Source organism: Panthera onca, chromosome B3 (assembly GCF_046562875.1).
Source record: "Panthera onca isolate mPanOnc1 chromosome B3, mPanOnc1 haplotype 2, whole genome shotgun sequence".
In the NCBI taxonomy this organism is placed as follows: Eukaryota; Metazoa; Chordata; class Mammalia; order Carnivora; family Felidae; genus Panthera; species Panthera onca.
Genome location: NC_138344.1, coordinates 1,619,724 through 1,640,294, shown reverse-complemented (window position 1 = coordinate 1,640,294; position 20,571 = coordinate 1,619,724). Strand labels below are relative to the sequence as shown.

Here is a 20,571-nt window from a genome sequence, read left to right as displayed (position 1 = left end):
CTCTCTGACCTCTAACCGCAGGGCATAACGTGCTGAGGTTTCACAGATGACCTCAGTCTCTACATTCGAAACCAAGCTCACTGTCTCCTCCCCAAACCACGTGGCAGGCTGACTTCCATGCATCCTGCCAGCAGACCTCACTTAAGTCCCGAGGCTCTCAACTCCTGCCTGCCCCCCACGAAGGGTTTCTGGGTGCCGTCCTGCATCAGGTGCCCTCCCACGGACTATCGCCCCCACGAAGGGTTTCTGGGCGCCCGTCCTGTATCAGGTACCCTCCCACGGACTATCCCCCCCACGAAGGGTTTCTGGGCGCCCGTCCTGCATCAGGTACCCTCCCAGTCACTGTCCTCAAGTCAGAATCGACTGGATGGTCCACTGTGATCCGTGAACCAAAAAATAATTTTACGACGTGGCTCGCAAGACCCGCGCTCACGTCTTAGCAGAGCCGTGGCGGAGTCCCTCGGCGTCACGGGTCAGCCACTCCCGCCGACCCCCCGCCCTGTGTCTGTTTCACCTCCCCTTTCCCACTCAGGTCTACAACCGCGTGGCCCCAAACGTGGCTCGCTGCGACCACATCCAACAGAAACGTCGAGCGGGTGCTACAGACCGACTCGTGCCCCCCTGTGCCCCACTCCCCGGTTGAGGCCCCAGCTCCTAACGTGGCGGCCTAGGGAGGCGGGGCCTGTGCGGGCTGACCAGGCTTGGAGGAGGTCTCGAGGGTGAGGCCTCGCGCTGGGATCAGCGTCCTTGCCGGAGGAGGTGACGGAGAGCAGGCTACCCCCTCCGCACCAGAGCAGACACGGCGACAAGGCGGCCATCGAGCCAGCAGGGGGGCTCCGGCCAGGAACCGAACCGTCCCGCACCTCGCTCTCACCTTCCCGGACTCCAAACTGAAAACCTGAACTTCTGCTACCGAAGCCGCCGGGTCTACGGCCCCGCGTTACGGCGGCCCGAGCTGACCCGGGCGGTCGGTCAACGGCACCCAGTCAAAGAGGGTGTTTGTTTCTCACCTGTGCAACGCGTTCCTCCAAAGGAGATCATCTGACCTGGTCAGGAGCAGCGAAACGCCCTTTACCCCACACGGAGCCGGAGAGGGAACAGCCTCGTGACCGAGGCCCGTGACCTTGCACCAAGCCCGCCCGCCCTTCCCTTCGCCAGGTCCACCCCCACACGGCAGCCCCGGGGGAAAGGGCCATGGAGAGGCGGGGCTTCGCTGGATGGGCAGGAGGTCGACAGAGACCGAGTTTGGGAGGCAGCTGGGCTGCCGTGAGGGCCGTCGCATCTAAGAGGACGGCACCCCGAAGCCGGCTCCGCTCCCGCAGCTTAGCTCCGAGAAGAGAGTACGCGGACCGGCACCGCCCAGCTGTGGCTCTACCTAAGGGAGAGACAGCCCTCAACTACCGTCCAGCCCGGCCACAGAGGAACAGGGAACCTTTCCTCCTGTATGCGTGCACCCCCTACATGCTGCTCTCTTCTCCCCTAACCGTCCAGTCCTGAGAGGTACCTAATTCGCCGGAGACTCACGGGTAGACGCGGGGACCCGAAATAGGGACCGTGGCCCCCCATGTCATCCAGTGGAAATGCCACCGGAATACCCACCTTCACAAAAGAGGGTGGGAGGGAAACACGCCCGTCAGGACTGCACGGAAACACGGCCGTTTAGGGGGCCACGGGACAGCAGCGTGCCACACGTGGGCGTGTCAAGGGTGGCACAGCGCCTCGGGCTCCGGGGACGGCATTCCTGCCGGGAGGTGTTCGGAGACGGGTTCGAGTCCCTTGGTCCTCTTTGTCTTTGCTCCTTTCTGTTTTCACTACACTTGGTTTAGGTTTGCGTTTCTTTTCATTTTTCTCGCTTGCAGTCTGCCGTAACTCCTGACTCCGAGGCTCGGGGCCTCTCATTAGTTCTGGAAGGTGACCAGCCTCTTCTCCTGGATTCCGGCCGGCCCTGCACCCGTCTCTGCCCATGGCTCTAATCTACGTGCGTAAGTGGATTATGCACGGGGCTCTGACTCAGAGCCCCATGCTCCTGGGTCCTGACTCAGCCTCTGTGCTAAATGCTCCGTAATTCCTTCCATCCCACTTTCTAATTCATTAATTCTCTATTCATCTGTGTTTAGTAGCTATTAAATTCTTCCACTGATCCCCTAATCTTGTTTATTTTTCAACGCTGTAATTTCCTGACAGCCCACTTGGATTTAACGACAGCCGGCCAGCTGGCTGCCTTCACGTGCACCCTAAGGACCTGGGCAACGAGTGTCTCACAAAGAGTCGCAACTGACAGAAGATCTGAGGCCCCTCTTCCAGTGCTCCTGGGCTACATAAGGCCCAAAGCGTCCTAAATGACCCCAGGGAAAAGGTCACCTTCCCCAGGGAAAATGAGATAGGACGTCCCAACAGCCAAGCTGGAAAGGATGAGGCAGATTTAATTTGATGGGAAAAAATAATGCAGTAACATGGGGCTTGCATTCAAGGGTCCTGAGAAATTCCTGTCAGTTATAGAATGTTGTTTGGTGCATTAAGGTTCAAACCCAGTAAATTACAGGCTAAAAATGGCCTCCTTTGTACCATGAGATGTTGTGACATAATTTCCTTTTCACTGATTTTAAAATCGTGACCATGGTTTCTTTTCCTCTGCATTGGCCTGACAGACTACAGCCAGACCTTTTATTTTCAAACCCTTGAATCACTTTCTTCAAGTCGTAACTAGTATATGATGGTATACTTGGGCATCAGTCATTCTACTCAATTAGAGAATCTTGTTCTCTTAAAACAAAACAATTAACCTAAATGCTTTGAAAAGCCACCATTTTCCAGTGAAAGACGCCACACTGAACTCACACCCTGTCTCTCCTGAGTCCCGACATCCCATCAACGACAGTGAGGGCATTCCGTGAACCCCCGATGCCAAGAAACTGGAGTCTTCTCTGGGGAAAGAAATGAGAGATTTATTTTCTGAAGAAGTTTAAATCTCCCCAAAGTGATCGAGGAGTTGGGTCCTCCTGGAGGACCACTCCAGCTGGTCTATGTCCAGCTACCAGAATTTCCAGAAGGACAGAACACAGAGAAAGAATTTAGTAGGTTGAAAGGGCCACTGAACGCCCAGAACAATAAATGAAACAAATCCCCACACCAAGGACTGACCTTCATCTTATAGATGAGAAGAAAGGAAAGCAGGGTCCCCAAGAGCCCAGAGTGAGCTCCGGGCAGGGACACGGCTCTGGTCCCTCTCTCATGCTGCCCGATGCCCAGAGCGAGCTCCGGGGCAGGGACACGGCTCTGGTCCCTCTCTCATGCTGCCCGATGCCCAGAGCGAGCTCCGGGGCAGGGACACGGCTCTGGTCCCTCTCTCATGCTGCCCGATGCCCAGAGCGAGCTCCGGGGCAGGGACACGGCTCTGATCCCTCTCTCGTGCTGCCCGATGCCCAGAGCGACCTCCGGGGCAGGGACACGGCTCTGGTCCCTCTCTCGTGCTGCCCGATGCCCAGAGCGAGCTCCGGGGCAGGGACACGGCTCTGATCCCTCTCTCGTGCTGCCCGATGCCCAGAGCGACCTCCGGGGCAGGGACACGGCTCTGGTCCCTCTCTCGTGCTGCCCGATGCCCAGAGCGACCTCCGGGGCAGGGACACGGCTCTGGTCCCTCTCTCATGCTGCCCGATGCCCAGAGCGAGCTCCGGGGCAGGGACACGGCTCTGGTCCCTCTCTCATGCTGCCCGATGCCCAGAGCGAGCTCCGGGGCAGGGACACGGCTCTGGTCCCTCTCTCATGCTGCCCGATGCCCAGCTAACAACGTCAGTCGCCTCTCCCAGGACAGCTCGCTCACGCACCCACTGCCTTCCTCTCGAAGCCACCCAGGAGAGCCAGGGTGACAGTGGAAAGAGAGTGCGCCTGGGATCAGAACAGCCTCACACTCACCAGCTGTGAAATGGGGCCATTAAGCCCCAAGCAGCAGGAAGATCCAATGAGTTCATGGATCCTGAACCAGGTGGGTTGGGCAGCAGCGGGCACAGCACTGGCTTCGCGGCCTCTGCCTCGGTGGACCTCGGGGTGGTCCAGGAACCAGGAGCATCAGCGTCACCTGGGGACTGGTCCGAAATGCAAACGCCGCCCCCCTGCATCCCGGCCTATCCACCGACAGAGCCTCCGGGACGGGGCGGAGGGCGGCACTGGGCCCCACACGCCTGCCTCCGGGGGATGCTCGCAGGTCTCCGGGAGGAACGGCGTTACCTGTAGGACGGCGCCACCTGGTGGCCGACAGGCCTAACGGACCTGCGCTGCGGGGGTGCTCGGGGCGCAGGCGCAGAAGACCGCACACGCCTCCCAGCCGGCCGCGTCCTTGGGTCTCCCCAGCATATCCCAGCACCTGAGCACCGGGACTGGTGACGGCAGGCAGCCGACACACACGTGCCGAACGGATGAAGGCAAAAAGGCCCGTGTCCGAACCTCTAGTTTGTCCACAAAGTGTACAAACTCGATTGCCCTGGACGCGGCGGGAGCCGCTTAAGGAGGTGGAAGCAGATGGGGGCGCCGAGCCACCGTCTGCAGAGGCAAGTGCCCCGCACAGAGTCCGGGGACCCTCTTGAGCGGCCGTCCCCCCCCCCCCGCCCCCCCCGGCCTGTCCGGTGCATGGGAGGTGCTGGGAGGGAGGACGGTCCCTGGGTGATGCCCGCGAGGACAGGGAGGAGGAGGAGTGGGGGGCAGGGCACGACTGGGCTGGAAAGCAGCAGGTGGGGAGGGCGGGAAGGACAGTCACAACAGGACGGGAGGACACAGCCCAGAGTACCCTCTCCCAGGAGGCGGCTTCACATCACCCCTGCGCACAGAGGGGAGGGCTCTGCGTTCTGCATACCTGCCCGGGTTGGCGGTTGGAGGCCAACATTTCCACCCTCGGGTCTCTGATGAGAGAGAAGGGCGGGGGGATGGGCAGGGGTTGGGGAGAAAGGAGGAGTTGGAGGAGGAGGAGGAAAAAGGGAGAAAGAAAGGGGGGACGCGGGGAGAGGGACAGGGATGAGGGAGGGCCTCTGGCTTAGGAAAACGCAGCAGGTGCCTGCAGGCCAATTATTCCAGAAAGAACCCCGGCTCTTGAGTTACTAGGTCTTTCTTTATAAAGTCACAGTAAATTACAAACTTATCTCTTCAGTGGAACACAGAAGGAGCAAACGAGCCTCCTGGAATAAATGAAAATGCACATCTCAGCGCGGGCGTGCACCAGCAACAAAGGGCGGGACACGCGACACGCCGACCACCGTCTGAAGGAAGGTCTCGCCGCAAACTGCGGTCTCACGAGTCGCACACGAGCAGCTCACCTGAAGAGCCTTGCAGCGTGTGTCGGGAGAGCTGGTAATTAAACGCCCAAAATCCCTACTGACTTTATTAGAGATATGATCGTCCTTACACGGTGAGATTAAAATTATTTTATTTGTCAGAGGAAGTTGAAATTTAGTTGAGGGAAGTATTAGCCTTACGGGCTTTTCTTTAAAACTCCCCCGGGACCTGCACTCACCAAGGAGTATCTGTGGCTGCCCACAAAGGGTGTGCAAACCCACAGAGGAGGCTTACCAAGCATGGGGGGCTCTGAGACCACGAATCCCCCTCCTCAGCCCTGGCCACACGGGACCCTGCCGTCACGGCTGACAGACGCCCTCGTGACACAACGTCACCCTGGTGGTGTTTTTGATAAAAATTTAAAAATTCGATAAAAATTTAAAATTTCGGGGCAGCCTGGGTGGCTCAGTCGGTTGAGCATCCGACTTCGGCTCAGGTCAGGATCTCACGGTCTGTGGGTTCGAGCCCCGCGTCGGGCTCTGTGCTGACAGCTCGGAGCCTGGATCCTGCTTCGGATTCTGTGTCTCCCTCTCTCTCTGCCCCGCCCCTGCTCACGCTCTGTCTCTCTAAAAAATAAACATTTAAAAATTTTTAAAATAAATAAATAGAATGAAATTTAAGATTTTTTTTTTAATTTTTTTTTTTTTTAACGTTTATTTATTTTTGAGACAGAGAGAGACAGAGCATGAACGGGGGAGGGTCAGAGAGAGAGGGAGACACAGAATCAGAAGCAGGCTCCAGGCTCCGAGCCATCAGCCCAGAGCCCGACGTGGGGCTCGAACTCACGGACCGTGAGATCATGACCTGAGCTGAAGTCGGACGCTCAACCGACTGAGCCACCCAGGCGCCCCTTAAGATTTTTTTTTGATTTAAAAAGCACAACCTCAGTGTCACGATGAGGCAACATCGAACAAAATTGGGAGGTTTTTTACAAAATGACTGGCCCATACTTGGCAAAAAATGTCAAGGCCATAAAAGAAAAACCAAAAAACAAAACAAACCAACACAACAACGCCTCTGAGCGACTGTTCCAGAATTAAAGGGGAGTAAAGGGACATCACAACCGTGGCCCAGAGGGAGTTACGCTGTGTGAAATAAGTCAGACAGAGAAAGACAGAGACCGTATGATTGACTCGGATGTGGAATCTAAAACAAAACAAAAAGAAATGAACAAATAAAAAACAAAGAAACACGCTCTTAAATACAGAGAACTGGTGGTGGGGGGGTGACAGGCACTGGTTAAAGGCAAGAAGAGGTACAGACGTCCAGTTATGAAATAAATAAGCCGGAAAGATCAGAAGTACAGTAAGTGGGATTTGCGACCCTGGATGAAACCGAGGACCAGGAAACAGCAGGTTTCTGGAAGAACGCCTAACGGAGTAAGAGTAGGGTCGGGGGGTGCGACGTTGGGGGTCACCTGGACGCTGATGCCCTGACGTGGGTCACAAACTGTTGTCCCCTAAGAGAACGTCCTTTTTCCCAGTGACGTGGCGTCGCGACGGTCAAGAAAGAACTCTGGAGATGTCTCGCGGTGCAAAAGCGTGCTTTTGTCACAGCACGGGGGCGGGACCCGTGGGCAGAGAGGGCGGCACGGGGGTGGTGAGGAGAGACCGATCGTGTGCTCGCAAGTCTGGGGCGCGCAGCGACGACAGCGGCTCCCGAGGAATTTCGGGGCGCTGACAACAGGGTCCGCGGGACTTGGGAGGTCTGGCTCTTGCCGACACAGGGTTGCACACGGAGGCAGCCGCGAGCTCCGTGTGGGATGCCACACCGCGTGTCTCAGGTACTTAGTGGGGGGCCTGTCCCCTCGTCACCAGGAGACACGTGGCAGTATTCAGAAGGGACGGGGCACGGGGTGCACCATGCACCCTCAAGTTGCCCAGGGAGACAGAGGCCAGCGGGAGAACCCGGCACACAGGCCGCGGCTGACCCTCGGGGAGCCCGGTCCTGTGCTCCGTTCTCGCCACTTCTCTGCGAGCCAGCTGCCCGCCCCCCGTAAACGTCACCGGAACCAGAACAACCTTGTGGTGGACCCAACTCTCCGTTGGCTTGCCGTCTGGGAGACGTGGAGCTCACGTCGGGCGCCCACTCCACGAACGCTCATGAGGCACCAATCGCGTGCCACGCCTCGGTCGAGGAACTGGGGACACGGTGGTTAAAGCAACACAAGATGCCCCGACCGACCCGAAGGGAAACGAGCGACTCCGAGGCTCCCGGCAAATCCCCGAGGCACTTAGGTGTCTTGAGCTCAGCATGTGCGAGACCGATCGTGCTCTCCCCGCCGCCTCCACCAAAATACCCCCAAGGGCCCCGACTCGCCGGGTCCTCTGGCCTGGAAAACGGCGCCCTACCCGCCCCGTGACCGAATCGGGAACATGGCGCTCCTGCCCCCGCATCGGCGATATCCAGTGCACCGCCCGGCTCGGCCGGGCTTACCGCCAACGTACCTGGGGGTAGACCCCCCCCTCGGTCTCTGCCCCTGTCCCCTCCACTTCGGGCCTCCCCGTGGCATCTGGAAACGAAGACCCCTCTCTCTCCCGCTACTTATTTTGATGATCGCCTCGCGCCCCTGATTATCTAAGACACGGCGAGCTCCGCGAAAGCGGAAACCACGCCGGCCCTGGCACGCCGCTGTGAGCACGCAGTTGGCATCCAATTAATATCTGTTTAATTAGGTGGGTAAGCGATTAAAATAATTACTGTCTGGCTCTGGCCGGTGAATGGAGACAGGCGCCATTCACCGCCACCGGGGCCCTAGGGGGAGCAGGAAGTGCAGGAGAGGCAGGCTTCAGGGTCCGGGGGACACACGGACAGACGCCCCCGGCAGGCAGCTGGAGACGGGCTTCAGGGAAGGCCACAGGCTCTCGTCCCAGAAGCGGCCGTATGCCCCCAGCCCGGCCTTTCGCGTCCTCCGTGCCCGCGGGAGGCGCCAGTGGGGTCCCCTCCCTCTGCCGTCCAGCGGGCGGCCAGTCATTGGCAGAAACTGTCCCAACGTGCCTGTCCTGGAGGCCGTTTCCGAAACCGCTGGACAAGCTACCCGAACCCAACGGGAAGATTTCTGGTGGGAACTGCCTTCCAAAGGAGAGAACACAGCTGTGATCCTTGAACACATTCATTCATTTTATTCTTTGGGGAACTTGGAATCCATCAAGCATATCCAATTACGGCAGATGATTCCGGACTACGCCTCATTTCAAACTGCTGATGTGATAGAAACATCAATGCTGTTCTAAAAATAATAATAAAAAAAAAAATCTGGCGGTTCTGTTATTTCACATTTAAATTAACTTCCTTCACGGGTATCATGATTATCTGAAAAGTACCACCTCGTCCTTACGGCCACCGCCGACGTGCCGGCCGTGGGAGCCAGCCCCTAATTCTCTGCCGGCCACACGCCCCACGGAACTTCTGGGCTCCTTGGCCAGCTGCCAGTGCCCAGAGGTTATAAAAAGTCCTGTCCCCACACACCGGGGCTGTTCCCCCCGGGCACGAGTGCCATCTGGGGCCGGATAACTGCGCTGTGTGGGGGCCGTGGGACGTTCAACAGCATCCCTGGCCTCCACCCACCAGATGCCCCCCCCCACCTCCCCACCCCCTTCAATGTCGTGACAACCAGACCCCCTCTAGAAACCACACACCTCTGCGGACACACCTCTACTCCCGTGCCCGGTTTCTGAGAGGCTCTGCCACACGGCTGGGTCAGATGGCTCTCCGAGATAAGAAAGAGAATACCGTTTGGAGATAGCCATGAATTTAAAATCTGTGGAGGGGCCCCTGGGTGGCTCAGTCGGTTGAGTGTCTGACTTCTGCTCAGGTCAGGATCTCACAGCGCGTGGGTTCCAGCCCCGCGTCGGGCTCTGTGCCGACGGCTCGGAGCCTGGAGCCTGCTTCGGATTCTGTGTCTCCCTCTCTCTCTGCCCCTCCCCCGCTCATTCTCCCTCTCTCTCTCTCAAATGAAATAAAATTTAAATTTAAATTTAAAAAATGCGTACATAAATGAACATCCGGCCTCCTGTTGCCTCGAAGTCTGGGACCCGGCTCATTCACTGATGTTGCAAGGTGTATCCACACAGCTTTCCTGGCCTCCCTTATCTTAGCAATTTCAGTGGCTTTTTCCTTAACTGCCACTAGGACAGTTCGGTGGGCCAGGCAAAACTCGGCAGGCAGAAGCCTCATCGACAGGCTACAAGCCTCTGATGGCCCCAGTGGACCACTGCAGGGCCCCGGGAGGATCTGATGAACAGAGGATGACCCCCTTCTCTCCTGGTTCCTCACTCAGCTGCCAGCAAGGCCTTCGCTGATCTGGCTCTCGGGAGGCCCTGATCTACCCATGGAGCCTGGTTTCGGTGCCAGCCTGGGAGTCCTCCCCAGCTGTCCTACAGCTAGCCTCTCCTTTGTCACCGGGGCCCGGGGAGAGAGGTATCTATCCAGTGCAGGGGTCCGCAAATCAAATACACACACACACACACACACACACACACACACACACACACACACTTAACCCCAGGTGTTAAAACCTCCTGGGTTTGCATCCAAAGCAGGAATAACCACCACAAACTGTCTAAGCCCACAGGGCGCAGGCAGAGGGAGGACAGCGCCCCCCCTGCCCCGTGCTCTCAAAGCCCTGGGGACGGGCCCGGGCCACGCACAGACAGGCAGCAGCGATCCAAGGTTTCCAGGGCAGCTGATGGCACCTCTAGCTGGAAAAGGCCACGTGGAAGAGAAGACCTCGCGGGGGCCCATTCCTCCTCCCCCATTTATACTGTGGGAACCCCAGGCAAGTCTCTGAACCAGTCTGAGCCTCTGGGTTAACCTCTGCGGAAACCAATACAAAATAAAAGCATGTGGGGCACCTGGAGGGCTCAGTCTGACTCCTAACCTCAGCTCAGGTCACGATCTCACAGTTGTGAGATTGAGCCCCACGTCAGGCTCTGTGCAGAACCCGCTTGAGATTCTCTCTCCCTCTCTTTCTGTCCCTCCCCCACTCGTGCTCTCTTTCTCAAAAGAAATAAACATTAAAGCAAAAAAAGCATATTTCTAAAAAGCATTTAAACCCATCTGATTGTTCGATTCTCCTCTAGGAAGTTAACCTAAGGGGAGAAAGAAATCATGTAATTGTATATTTACATACAGGGACGTCCATGAACACGCTGTGCATACTTCTGACGAACGGAAAAGCGTAGCAAATGCTATGAACGTAAGCATGAGAGACAGAGCCCATAGATGAGGACGGGGCCATAAGACAGAGGCTGTGGCATTCGTACTATGAATTAAGGGAAATAAAGGCAACAAAGCAGTGTGTTCAGAACGATTCTCTTCTGTATGTGCACATGGTCTTTGGGGGGAAAAGTCCTGTCTGTTTATTGTTGTACTCGGGGGAAGGGAGTCAGTTATGAGCAGGAAAGGAGGGGGCGCCTCGGCAGGGGCTGGGGGACCCGCGGGCTCCGCCTGGCCACCCTCACGGCACAACCAAGGCGGCGAAAGAGGCCCCCTGCTTCTGCACAATGTACAACAGCAGGAAGTACCTGCTCGTGGGCAGTTTCGCTTTTTCTGTGGATTCGCCTGGAAAACGGTCAAAGTGTTGCAGTCTTGAAGGCCACAGAGGCTCCTTGTCTGCAAAGGGCTTGGCCTCGGGCCCAGCAGCATCGCGTCGGGGGGCGGCGGGCATCCCCTGAACAGAAGTGAAGCTGCCTCCGTGTCGTGTCTGGAGCCCCCCGGGAATCACGCCCACCACACCCACGGTTCCGCACGCAGAACAGAAGGCAGAACGGGGAGACCCCTTCCAGGGGACCCTCGGGGACTTTCGTAAGGAAGGCGGTGGGCACGGGCCTCCCACGACTCCCAGCCGGTCGCCAGGTTATTGCCAGTCTGACCTCCCCTCCTTCTGGGGCAGAGGATACGATCTGTGCATCTCCCGGGTTCCTTTACGATGAGACGAAGTCTGGAGGAGCTGATCTGGGTTCGGACCACTCTGCTAGGATTTACAGATCAAAACCAGTTCCCCCAAACCAAGGCCAGAACCTAAATTCGACAGCTCTGGCCTCCTGTTTCGGGGACCCACGAACACGCCGCACAGCTTGTCTCCCAGGCAGGCGTTCACAAGCAGGTGCGCACGGGCATGTAACACGGTTCCCCGGCACCCGTGCACTTGTCCACGGGCACACCTTATGGGCAGCCTGCCATGCGGGAGGCGGTGTGACGGGAGGGGCTGCAGGGTGAGGAAGGCTCCCCCCGCCCTCGTGGGGCCTCGGGGCCAGCAGGAGACCCAGGCATCCAGCAGCAGCTACGTACCTTACCGCTCCACCCCGGGTCACGGAAATGCTCCAGATGCAGAGTGCACGGGGCCCGGGCGGACGGCAGCATGGGCACGCCGTCTCTGGAGACAGGCTTTGGGAGAAGGGACGATCCAAGCCGGGACCAGGAGGAGCAGAGGGCATGGGCAGGGAAACCCTCAGGTGTGGGCAAGGGGCGGGTGCAGACAGGGGAGCTCGGCGCCGGCCAGAGCTCTGGAGCCGAGGGTCTGGGCCAGAATCGGGTGCGTGGCATCGGGGTGCAAGGGGTGGAAGGGCCCGCCTGAGCAGTGACGGCCCCCACCAGCCTGTCTGCAGGCCCGGCCGGCCCCACACGGCTGCCAGTACCTGCCCCTTGCGTTACGGCCCAGCACCCAGGGGCCGTGGCACAGGGGGATGACGTCCCCGGGCATGTCAGCCAGCGTCAGCACAGACCGACGGGGACAGAGGGACTCCAGCCTGACTGCTGTCTCCGCGACAGCTCCCGCCCAGTCTCGGCGGCTCGTCTCGGGGGCTCCCCAGTCCGGTCACCTCCTGTCACCCAGGCGCACACCACACCCACCCTCCCCACCGTGGCCCTGCCGGTTCTGCCCAAAAGGAGCGGCTGCAGGCGGTCACACGGGGGGTCCCCGGCCCACTGCTAGATGCACGAGGATGTGCGTGTTCAGCGTGGCGGCCCCGCCCCAAGGGGTACCTCACCTCCGTGTGCTTCTCCGCGTCTCCCCTGCCAGCCGGGGTCCCTGGCAGCCACCTCCAACCGGAGTCCGGCCTTCCAATCTGCTCTCCGCACAGCAGCCAGGGCCCAGCAGAGTGCGGGTCACGTCACGTCCCTCCCCTGCTCGAGACCCCACCCGCCCACCGCACCTCCAGCTGCTCTGACCGGCTCTGGTTCCTCAAAGCAGACGGGCCCTTCTGACCCCAGGGCCTTTGCAGAGGCTCTTCCCAGAATGCACCTGCTTGCCCGTGTTTCTCTTCACTCCTCGGATCTCCACTCACAGGTTGGCTCCTCAAGGCAAGAATATGTAAGACAGTCCATTTGATAAAAGGTGCTGGGAAAACTGGACAGCCACATCCAGAATGAAACTGAACCACTTTCCTACACCAGGCACAAAAATAAACTCAAAATGGATTAAAGACCTAAATGTGAGACCCGAGACCATGAAACTCCTAAAAGAAAACAGGCAGTCATGCCTTGGACAACAGGCTTAGCAACATTTTTCTAGATACGTCTCCTAAGGCAAGGGAAACAGAAGCAAAAATAAACTACTGGGACGCCACTAAAATAAAGAGCTTTTGCACAGCAAAGGAAAGCATCAGCAAAATGAAAAGGCAGCCTACGGAATGGGAGAAGATATCTGCAAACGACACATCCAATGAGGGGTTAATATCGAAACTACACAGAGAACATACACAACTCAACACCAAAAACGAACAGTCTGATTAGAAAACGACCAAAGAACCTGAACAGACATCTTTCCATAGAAGACATCCAGAGGCCAACAGACACGCAAAAAGGTGTTCAACATCACTCGTCATCAGGGAAACACAAATCAAAACCACTCTCAGATGCCACCTCATGCCGGTCAGAGCGGCTAAAACGAACAAATCAGGAGACTCTAGATGCTGGCGAGGATGCGGAGAAACGGGAACCCTCTTGCACTGTTGGTGGGAAAGCAGACTGGTGCAGCCGCTGTGGAGAACAGTGTGGAGGTTCCTCAAAAAGTTAAAACCAGAATTACCATATCACCCAGTAAGTCAACTACTAGGTATTTACCCAAAGAAAACAAACACTAACTCAAAAAGATATATGCAACCCTGTGTTTACTGCAGCCTTATTTGTAATAGTCAAGATGAGGCAGAAACCCAAGTGTCCATCAATAGATGGATAAAGATGCGGTGTGGATATAGATATAGATACAGATATAGATATAGATATAGATATAAATAGATACATATATAGATACATATATAGATATATATGCATACATAGATACACATATACACACATGGATCTACATATATATACATATGTAGATACATATGTAGATACGTATGTATCTACATATATATACACACATACATACACACAATGGAATATGATTCAGCCATTAAAAAAAATGAGATCTTGTCATTTGTAACAACATAGATGGACCCAGAGAGCATTATACTAAGTGAAATAAGTCCGACAGAGAAAGACAAATACTACACGATTGCCCTTACATGTATTAAACTAAAAAAAAAAAAAAAAAACAAAAACCCATAAATACGGAGGACAAACTCGTGGTTGCCAGAAGGGAGTGGGTGGGGGGATCGCAAATGGGTGAAGGGGAGAGGGGGGTCCAGGCCACCAGTCACGGGACGAGGAGGCCACGGACGGAAGGCGCAGCACGTGGAATACAGCCGATGGTGCCATAACAGTGCCACGTGGTGACAGACGGTGGCCACGCTTGTGGGGCCCAGGATAACGTAAGACGTGAGACTAATATAACACTGTGTGCCAACTACACTCAACAGCAACAAAAGGGAAAATCACATAAATGTCACAAAGTTCGTCTTAACCTGAAATACAGTCTCGCAAAGCTTTTCGTTACACATCGTACACTTACTCTGTTCGATTAATACGTATTCTGTTTTACGAACGTATACACGTCCATATTAGAATGCACCCCACCTATGCAGCAAACGCTAAGTGGTTGGTCATAAAGTACTGCCTCGTAGAACCCCCTGCAACATCGATCATCAGTTTCACTATCACCTTCGCCGAGATCCACAGTTCCCACGCCCGCCTTCTCACCTATAACATGTCTCGTGATAGACAGCAGTCCTGACCTGTGTATTAACCAAATGTCTGCAATCGCCCGTGCAACGTCGCAAGTGTCAGGACAACCTCAATGAAGAAGACAAACCCTTAAAAACGATGACCGCCTAGGAACCCTCTGACACAATGTCCTCTTGACTTTTTTGTAGCAACTGTCACGTCAGAGTGTTTTGATTCTAAATCTGCTGATCGATATACCAAGTTGGCTTTATATGGAGCGATCTGTAAGAGAAAGCAATAAAATCAAGTGCTCGGAAAAAAGAACTTGTTTTAAGTTGCTCCCTCAGAAATACTCATCAAAACCTCACTGAGATACCACCTCACACTGGTCGGAGCGGCTAAGATCAACAAATCAGGAGACTCTAGATGCTGGCGAGGATGTGGAGAAACGGGAACCCTCTTGCACGGTTGGTGGGAATGCAAACTGGTGCAGCCGCTCTGGAGAACAGTGTGGAGGTTCCTCACAAAATTAAAACTAGATCTACCCTATGACCCAGCAATAGCACTGCTAGGCATTTATCCACGGGATACAGGAGTGCTGATGCAGAGGGGCACCTGTACCCAATGTTTATAGCAGCACTTTCAACAATAGCCAAATTACGGAAGGATCCTAAATGTCCATCAACTGATGAACGGGTAAAGAAGATGTGGTTTATATACACAACGGAATACTACTTGGCAATGAGAAAGAATGAAATCTGGCCATTTGCAGCAACGTGGATGGAACTGGAGGGTATTATGCTGAGTGAAATATGTCAGGCAGAGAAAGACAGATACCGTATGTTTTCACTCATATGTGGATCTTGAGAAACTCAGCAGAAGACCAGAGGGGAGGGGAAGGGGGGGAAAAAGTTACAGAGAGGGAAGGAGGCAAACCATGAGAGACTCTTCAATACTGAGAACAAACTGAGGGTTGACGGGGGTTGGGGGAGAGGGGAGAGTGGGTGATGGGCATGGAGGAGGGCACCTGTTGGGATGAGCACTGGGTGTGGTATGGAAACCAATTTGACAATAAATTATATTTAATATAAGAAAATAAGCTTCCCCCTCCAAGAGGCAAACCCCAAACCTCCTTCATTTGTAGCATTAGCGATGTCATAACTCACACATCCGCGTGATTCTTTACAACTACGTATTCCCCGGCCACCGGCAAACAGGACGATGGCAGGCGCTGTCCTGGGTTTACCACTGATCACCCAGAACCTAGCTCTCGGTACCTGGCACATAACAGTTGCTCAGTAAAGGGAAGCCTGCGGGGCTCAGTGGGCTGAGCGTCTGGTTCTTGATTTTGGCTCAGCTCAGGATCTCACAGTTTGCGAGATCGAGCCCCCAGGCCGACGGCGCACAGCCTGCTCGCGGGATTCTCCCTCTCCCTCTCTCTGCACACCCCCTTCAAAATAAATAAATAAGCTTTAAAAAAAATAGTTGCACGGTAACTATTGGCTGAGAACAAGGGAAGCTTTTTCAGACACTGTTCTCTTCATTTGGCAGAACTCAAAAGGCCATCATGGCACATGCCTAGAGCGTAAACTCTACACAGATTTTTGTTGAAAACATGACCGTATGTTTTACACGTGGATGGGCCAGCAGCAGAATGGGTTTTTCCTTAATGCACGGTTCTTGGCTGATTCTCAATGCACATTTTTAAAACATGCCTGAAATGGAGCCTCATCGTATAATTGGCCCTAGTCTTTCCTTAGGAGTCGATGAAACAGCGATGTGTCCCTGCCGTGGACGGGCACGTGGCTCCATGAAACGCAGTACGCCAAGTAGTCAGTTCCTGAGAATTCCTGGGAGCCCCGTCTCCCCCGGAGTGGCTGCTGGAATCCAGACCTGAAACCCCAGCAGGAGACTGGAAAGGCCAAATCAGAGCTTTAAATGGGGCTCCTGTCGCCCGAACCACCACAGGATGTGAAACCTCCAGCTTCCTCGGGCATCACCGGGCCCCCGAGTGCCCTCGCCCTGCCTCACGGAGACGCAGAACTGCGGAGGGGCCTGCCGGTGGGCAGTGAGGGCTCAGCTGGGAAAACGGAAAAAGCGTGTGGGTGGGCGGGGAGGTGACGGGCTGCGGCCTTTGTACCCTGGGCACAAAGTACCAGCACACAGAGATCTCGGTGCCCCCCGGTGCATCGGCCCGTGTTTACCAAGCTCTTACTCTCTGCAGAGCAACAATGTCCAGGGCCAGGGGTGCGGCAGGAGGATGAGATGCTCAAAGAAGCATCCAGGGACTCCTGCCCCGGAGCAGTGGACTTGGCAAGAAGCTTGGGTGCCCTGCCTCTCTTTGCTGTAAACTGCAAGTCAGATCTGAAGTCTCTCTCTTGGGCTCAAGCCTTTCAACCTATCCGTTCAAACTATATCGGCCTTCTCCTTAGAGAGAAGGCAGATATTCACAGGGGCCGGGAGCAACACGCCCCACAGAGCTGAGTGTCACCCCAGGGCACCGGGTCAGAGAAAGACTCTTCCGTTGAGAAGACCTCTCCGTGCTCACGATCCCTGGCCTCTCAGCCAATGGACAGGACACACAGACATCACCGTCTGTCAAGGAGGCCCGGTGTTTCCAAATAATAAAAACAACCCCTCACTTGTAGCAGTGGGGTCTCCCGGCGTCCGGGGCACGGACACTCATGGGCACCACGCTGCCACGCCAGGCAGCTGCCCTATTGACTCCGGGCGGCTCGTGGGACCACGATGACGAACAAAATCGTTTCCAACAGTGATGTAATGGTGTGTGTGTGTGTGTGTGTGTGTGTGTGTGCGTGTGTGTGTGTGTGTTAGGTAAACGCCCTCAGTTTCCTCAGTTTCGTACTCCTCTTTCCAATATAAGCCTGTATGGGACCAAAACATCTTCATGTTACTGTGTTTGCCTTTTTTTTTTTTTTTTTTTAACATCACAACATTTAAATCCATCAACTGGCTATTGGTTCGTAAGCAGCGGACCCGGCTGAAACTGCAGACTTGAGTCACTAGCAAACTTGAGGGGCGGTCTCCAAATGTGCCACGTTCCCCTTCCGTATCCTGGACCGGGAGCTCCCCGTCAGTTCTTCTGAGACTTCTGAGGTTCTCTTATGGAACCTGCCTCTCGGGAGCTACTCAGACTCCCTACCTGTGTCTCCAGGGCCCCCCCCTCTTACCCATGCCCCAACTCCGAGCAGTTTGTCGACTCCAGGCCTCCCCACCATATGCCTCGTTTGGACCAGCCTCTCTGCCTCCAACCTTGCTCCTTCCTTTCTAGGTTATCTAGACATGGCTGACAAGTCAACCTTCCAGAAGAACCATGATCACATGACTTCCGCGTTCAAGACCACCAAGGACTCCTTAACCTGGGGGGGTGGGGGGAGCGGGGAGGGAGTCGACTCCCTAGGCTGTCCTTCAGGGCCGAACCAGTCTGTGAAACCCCACTGCTCCCTCCTAAATCCCTGGAGTCCCCGAATATTCATTGAAACCTACTCAGTGTGTCTGCCATTCACGCTGTCCCCTCCCCACGCACGCCCCCTGGGCCCTGCTCTGCACTTTCAAACCTTCCAATCCTCCCAAGGCCAGTTGGGAAATGTCTGATCTCCAAAAGCGCCCCCTGACCACTTTGGATGCAGGGGATCCTTCACTCCTAACTCTGACGACAGTTTTGTTTTCTCTGCTAGGCACCCCACCCCATCACCACCTCCAACAGGCCACCTCCCTCTGGGGGGGGGGGGGGGGGGGGGGCGCTCCTTGAGGACTGGCCTCTGACTCGTCAGCCTGCATGCCCCCCAGACCCGGCACCAAGCCATGCTGGCGCGACACCAAAACTTCACAGCCGCCTGCGTGTCCCCTTCCCATTCTTGGGCACCCCTAGGGAGCCCGACTCCCCAACTAAGCCGGGGTTTCCCTGTGCCCACTGCAAACCAGGTCAGTAGTCCCGCTTAGCAGGACCTAGTTCCATTTTCGAAATCTGCCGGGGCGAGCACGGTTGTCACCGGCCGCACCCTGAGGACAGGGCGGCCCGCGGAGGCAGAGGGCGCGAGCCGGGAGGGGCCGGGATGCTCCGCGCCGCCGCCGCCGCCACCGCCGCCGCCGCCGCCGCCGCAGGCCGGGCGCCCGTGCCCACTGCGGAGCCGGGGGGGGCGGGGAGGGGGCACCGGGGCGCCCGGGGGCGGGCCGCGCGGGGACCAGCCGCGAGCTCCACCCCGGTCCACCCTGTTGAATCCCGGCTCCAAACTTTTGCCCGCGCCCGCGCCGTGCCCTCCCGCCGCCGCGGCCGCCGCCGGAGATGCCACGGGGCCGCGCCCCGAACGCGACAGCGCGCGGCACCGGGTAGCCGGCGGCGGGCGTCCTCGGCACGCGAGGCGGGGGGGGGGGGGGGTCCCGGGGACCGCGAGGCCCGCCTCCGCCGCCGGGGCTGTGCCGGTGCTGATGCTGCGGCCGGGGCCGGGGCTGCGGCGCGCGGGTCCCCGGAGCGCGGGTCCCCGGAGCGCAGCCGCCCCCCCCCCCCCACCCCGAGCGCGGGTCCCCGGAGCGCAGAACCCCCGAGCGCGGGTCCCGGCCGGGCCGCTACTCACCGGGAGGGTTGACCGCCGCCGGGGTTGCCATCTTGCCGGGAGGCCGGGCGGCCGGGCGGGGCGGAGGGCGGCGCGGAGCCGGGCCCCGGAGGGCGGGCGGGCCCAGGCGCCGCCGCCGCCGCCACACAAAGGACGGCGCGGGCGGGCGCTGCCTCCGCTCCCCCCCCCCCCCGCCCCCGCGCCGCCGCCGCCGCCCCGCCCCGCCCCCGCCTCCCGGGCCGGCCTTTGTCGCGCGGCGGGGGGCGCGGGCCGCGGCTCCCCCGCCGGGGCCGTAGCACCGCGAGACTTGCGCGGCGGGCCGCCGGACCCCCCGCTGGGGGGCGCGGCGGGGGGCGGCGCAGGTGCTCAGCCCGCGGGGCGGGGGCGGGCGGCGCCCCGGGGTCCGGGACGCGGAGGGGGGCGCGGGGACGAGCCCATTAGGATGCAGAGGGAAGCGGTCCTCGGAGGCGCGGGGAACAAAGGCGCCCAGTGCGGCCCACTTAGCATGCCGGCGCCGCGCCGCCTGCTGCCCGGGCCCGGGGCCGAGGGCTGAGCGCCCGGCGCCCAGAAGTCTCCGAGGCCGGGGACCGCTTCGGAGCGCGCTCGGTACGCACCGCGGCCCAGGCAGTCGGCCCCGGAGCCGGGAGTGCCTTAGCGTCGAGGGGCGCACCCGCTCTGCCTTCCTCCCGCCTGCCCACCGCGGTGCCTGTTACCTGGGGCGGCTGCAGGAGCCGTAGCGACACCAGCAAACCGAGATTTAACCGGGTTTTTAAGTGTTTTTATCTGCAGAGCCTGGTGAGAGGGTTGGGGTGCGCAGAGCGTGGAGGCACCCCTGTTTTTCTACCAGACCCCAGCATCCCCGTGAAAGACCACGGCGCTTAGGAAGCAAACCCGCCAAGGCGGGCGCCCTGTGTGCAAGCTTCCGGGAAAGAATGGATACATCCCAGGGGAGAGCCAACAAGGACAAGACGGCCCCTAAACGGGGACACGTTTGCAAAAACATCAGACTGCCTTCAATCCCTGCAGAGAAGCAGGGGGGGGGGGGGCGGGGGGCGGGTAGAGAAACAATGCTTGGGATGTATTTTCAAATAAGCATGGTTATTGGGGAGTTTGTCACTATTGATCTGACTAATAGGCGCTTAATGATACTCATTCGGTTATCGATTGAGCAGACGCTGAAAGTCTGCCAGGTGCCAACTAGGTGCCGGGTGGGCAGAGCAGGGAAAGAAAGCCACAGGGGCTCTGTCCTCCTGGGCTTCCAACCTGGGGGTGGGGAGGCGAGGAGCGCTCAAGAAACACACAGATGCCTGGAGGGTTGGGGGTGGGGGGGCGTGGTGGTCACTGGGGAATGAATCCGGGCAGAGAGAGGGTGGAGTGATCGGGAAAATGAACACTAGCCTTGGAAGAAATGAGCGGAACGTGGCGAGGTGGACAAAGACACGCACGTCAAGTGAAAAGATCGAAGGGTGTTGGCTTTGGCAATGAGATAGGCCAGGCCCAGGCAGGTAGAGATCAACTCGGATGACAACTGAGCCCTCCTCCCCACCCCCCGCCATCGTTGCATCAAGTAGAATGTTCCTGATTTTCCCGAGATCAAGCCAAAGGAGAACCCAGCCTCTTTTCTACA

General features: G+C 57.5%; 1 protein-coding gene across 4 annotated transcripts in view; it reads right to left on the bottom strand.

Moving 5' to 3' along the window:
• Positions 1-19,636, bottom strand: part of ARNT2 (aryl hydrocarbon receptor nuclear translocator 2) — a 149,513-nt gene extending 129,877 nt beyond the window's left edge. For 2 of the 4 annotated variants that reach the window (XM_078449090.2, XM_078449094.2), the window contains exon 1: positions 18,966-19,238. In XM_078449090.2, coding sequence (XP_078305216.1) covers positions 18,966-18,996 — 31 coding nt within the window. In that variant the 5' untranslated portion in view covers positions 18,997-19,238. Of the gene's footprint in view, positions 1-18,965 lie in introns of all 4 variants that reach the window. The other 2 variants (XM_081795824.1, XM_078449095.2) reach the window with 2 other exon arrangements.
• Between the last annotated feature and the right edge of the window lie 935 nt (positions 19,637-20,571).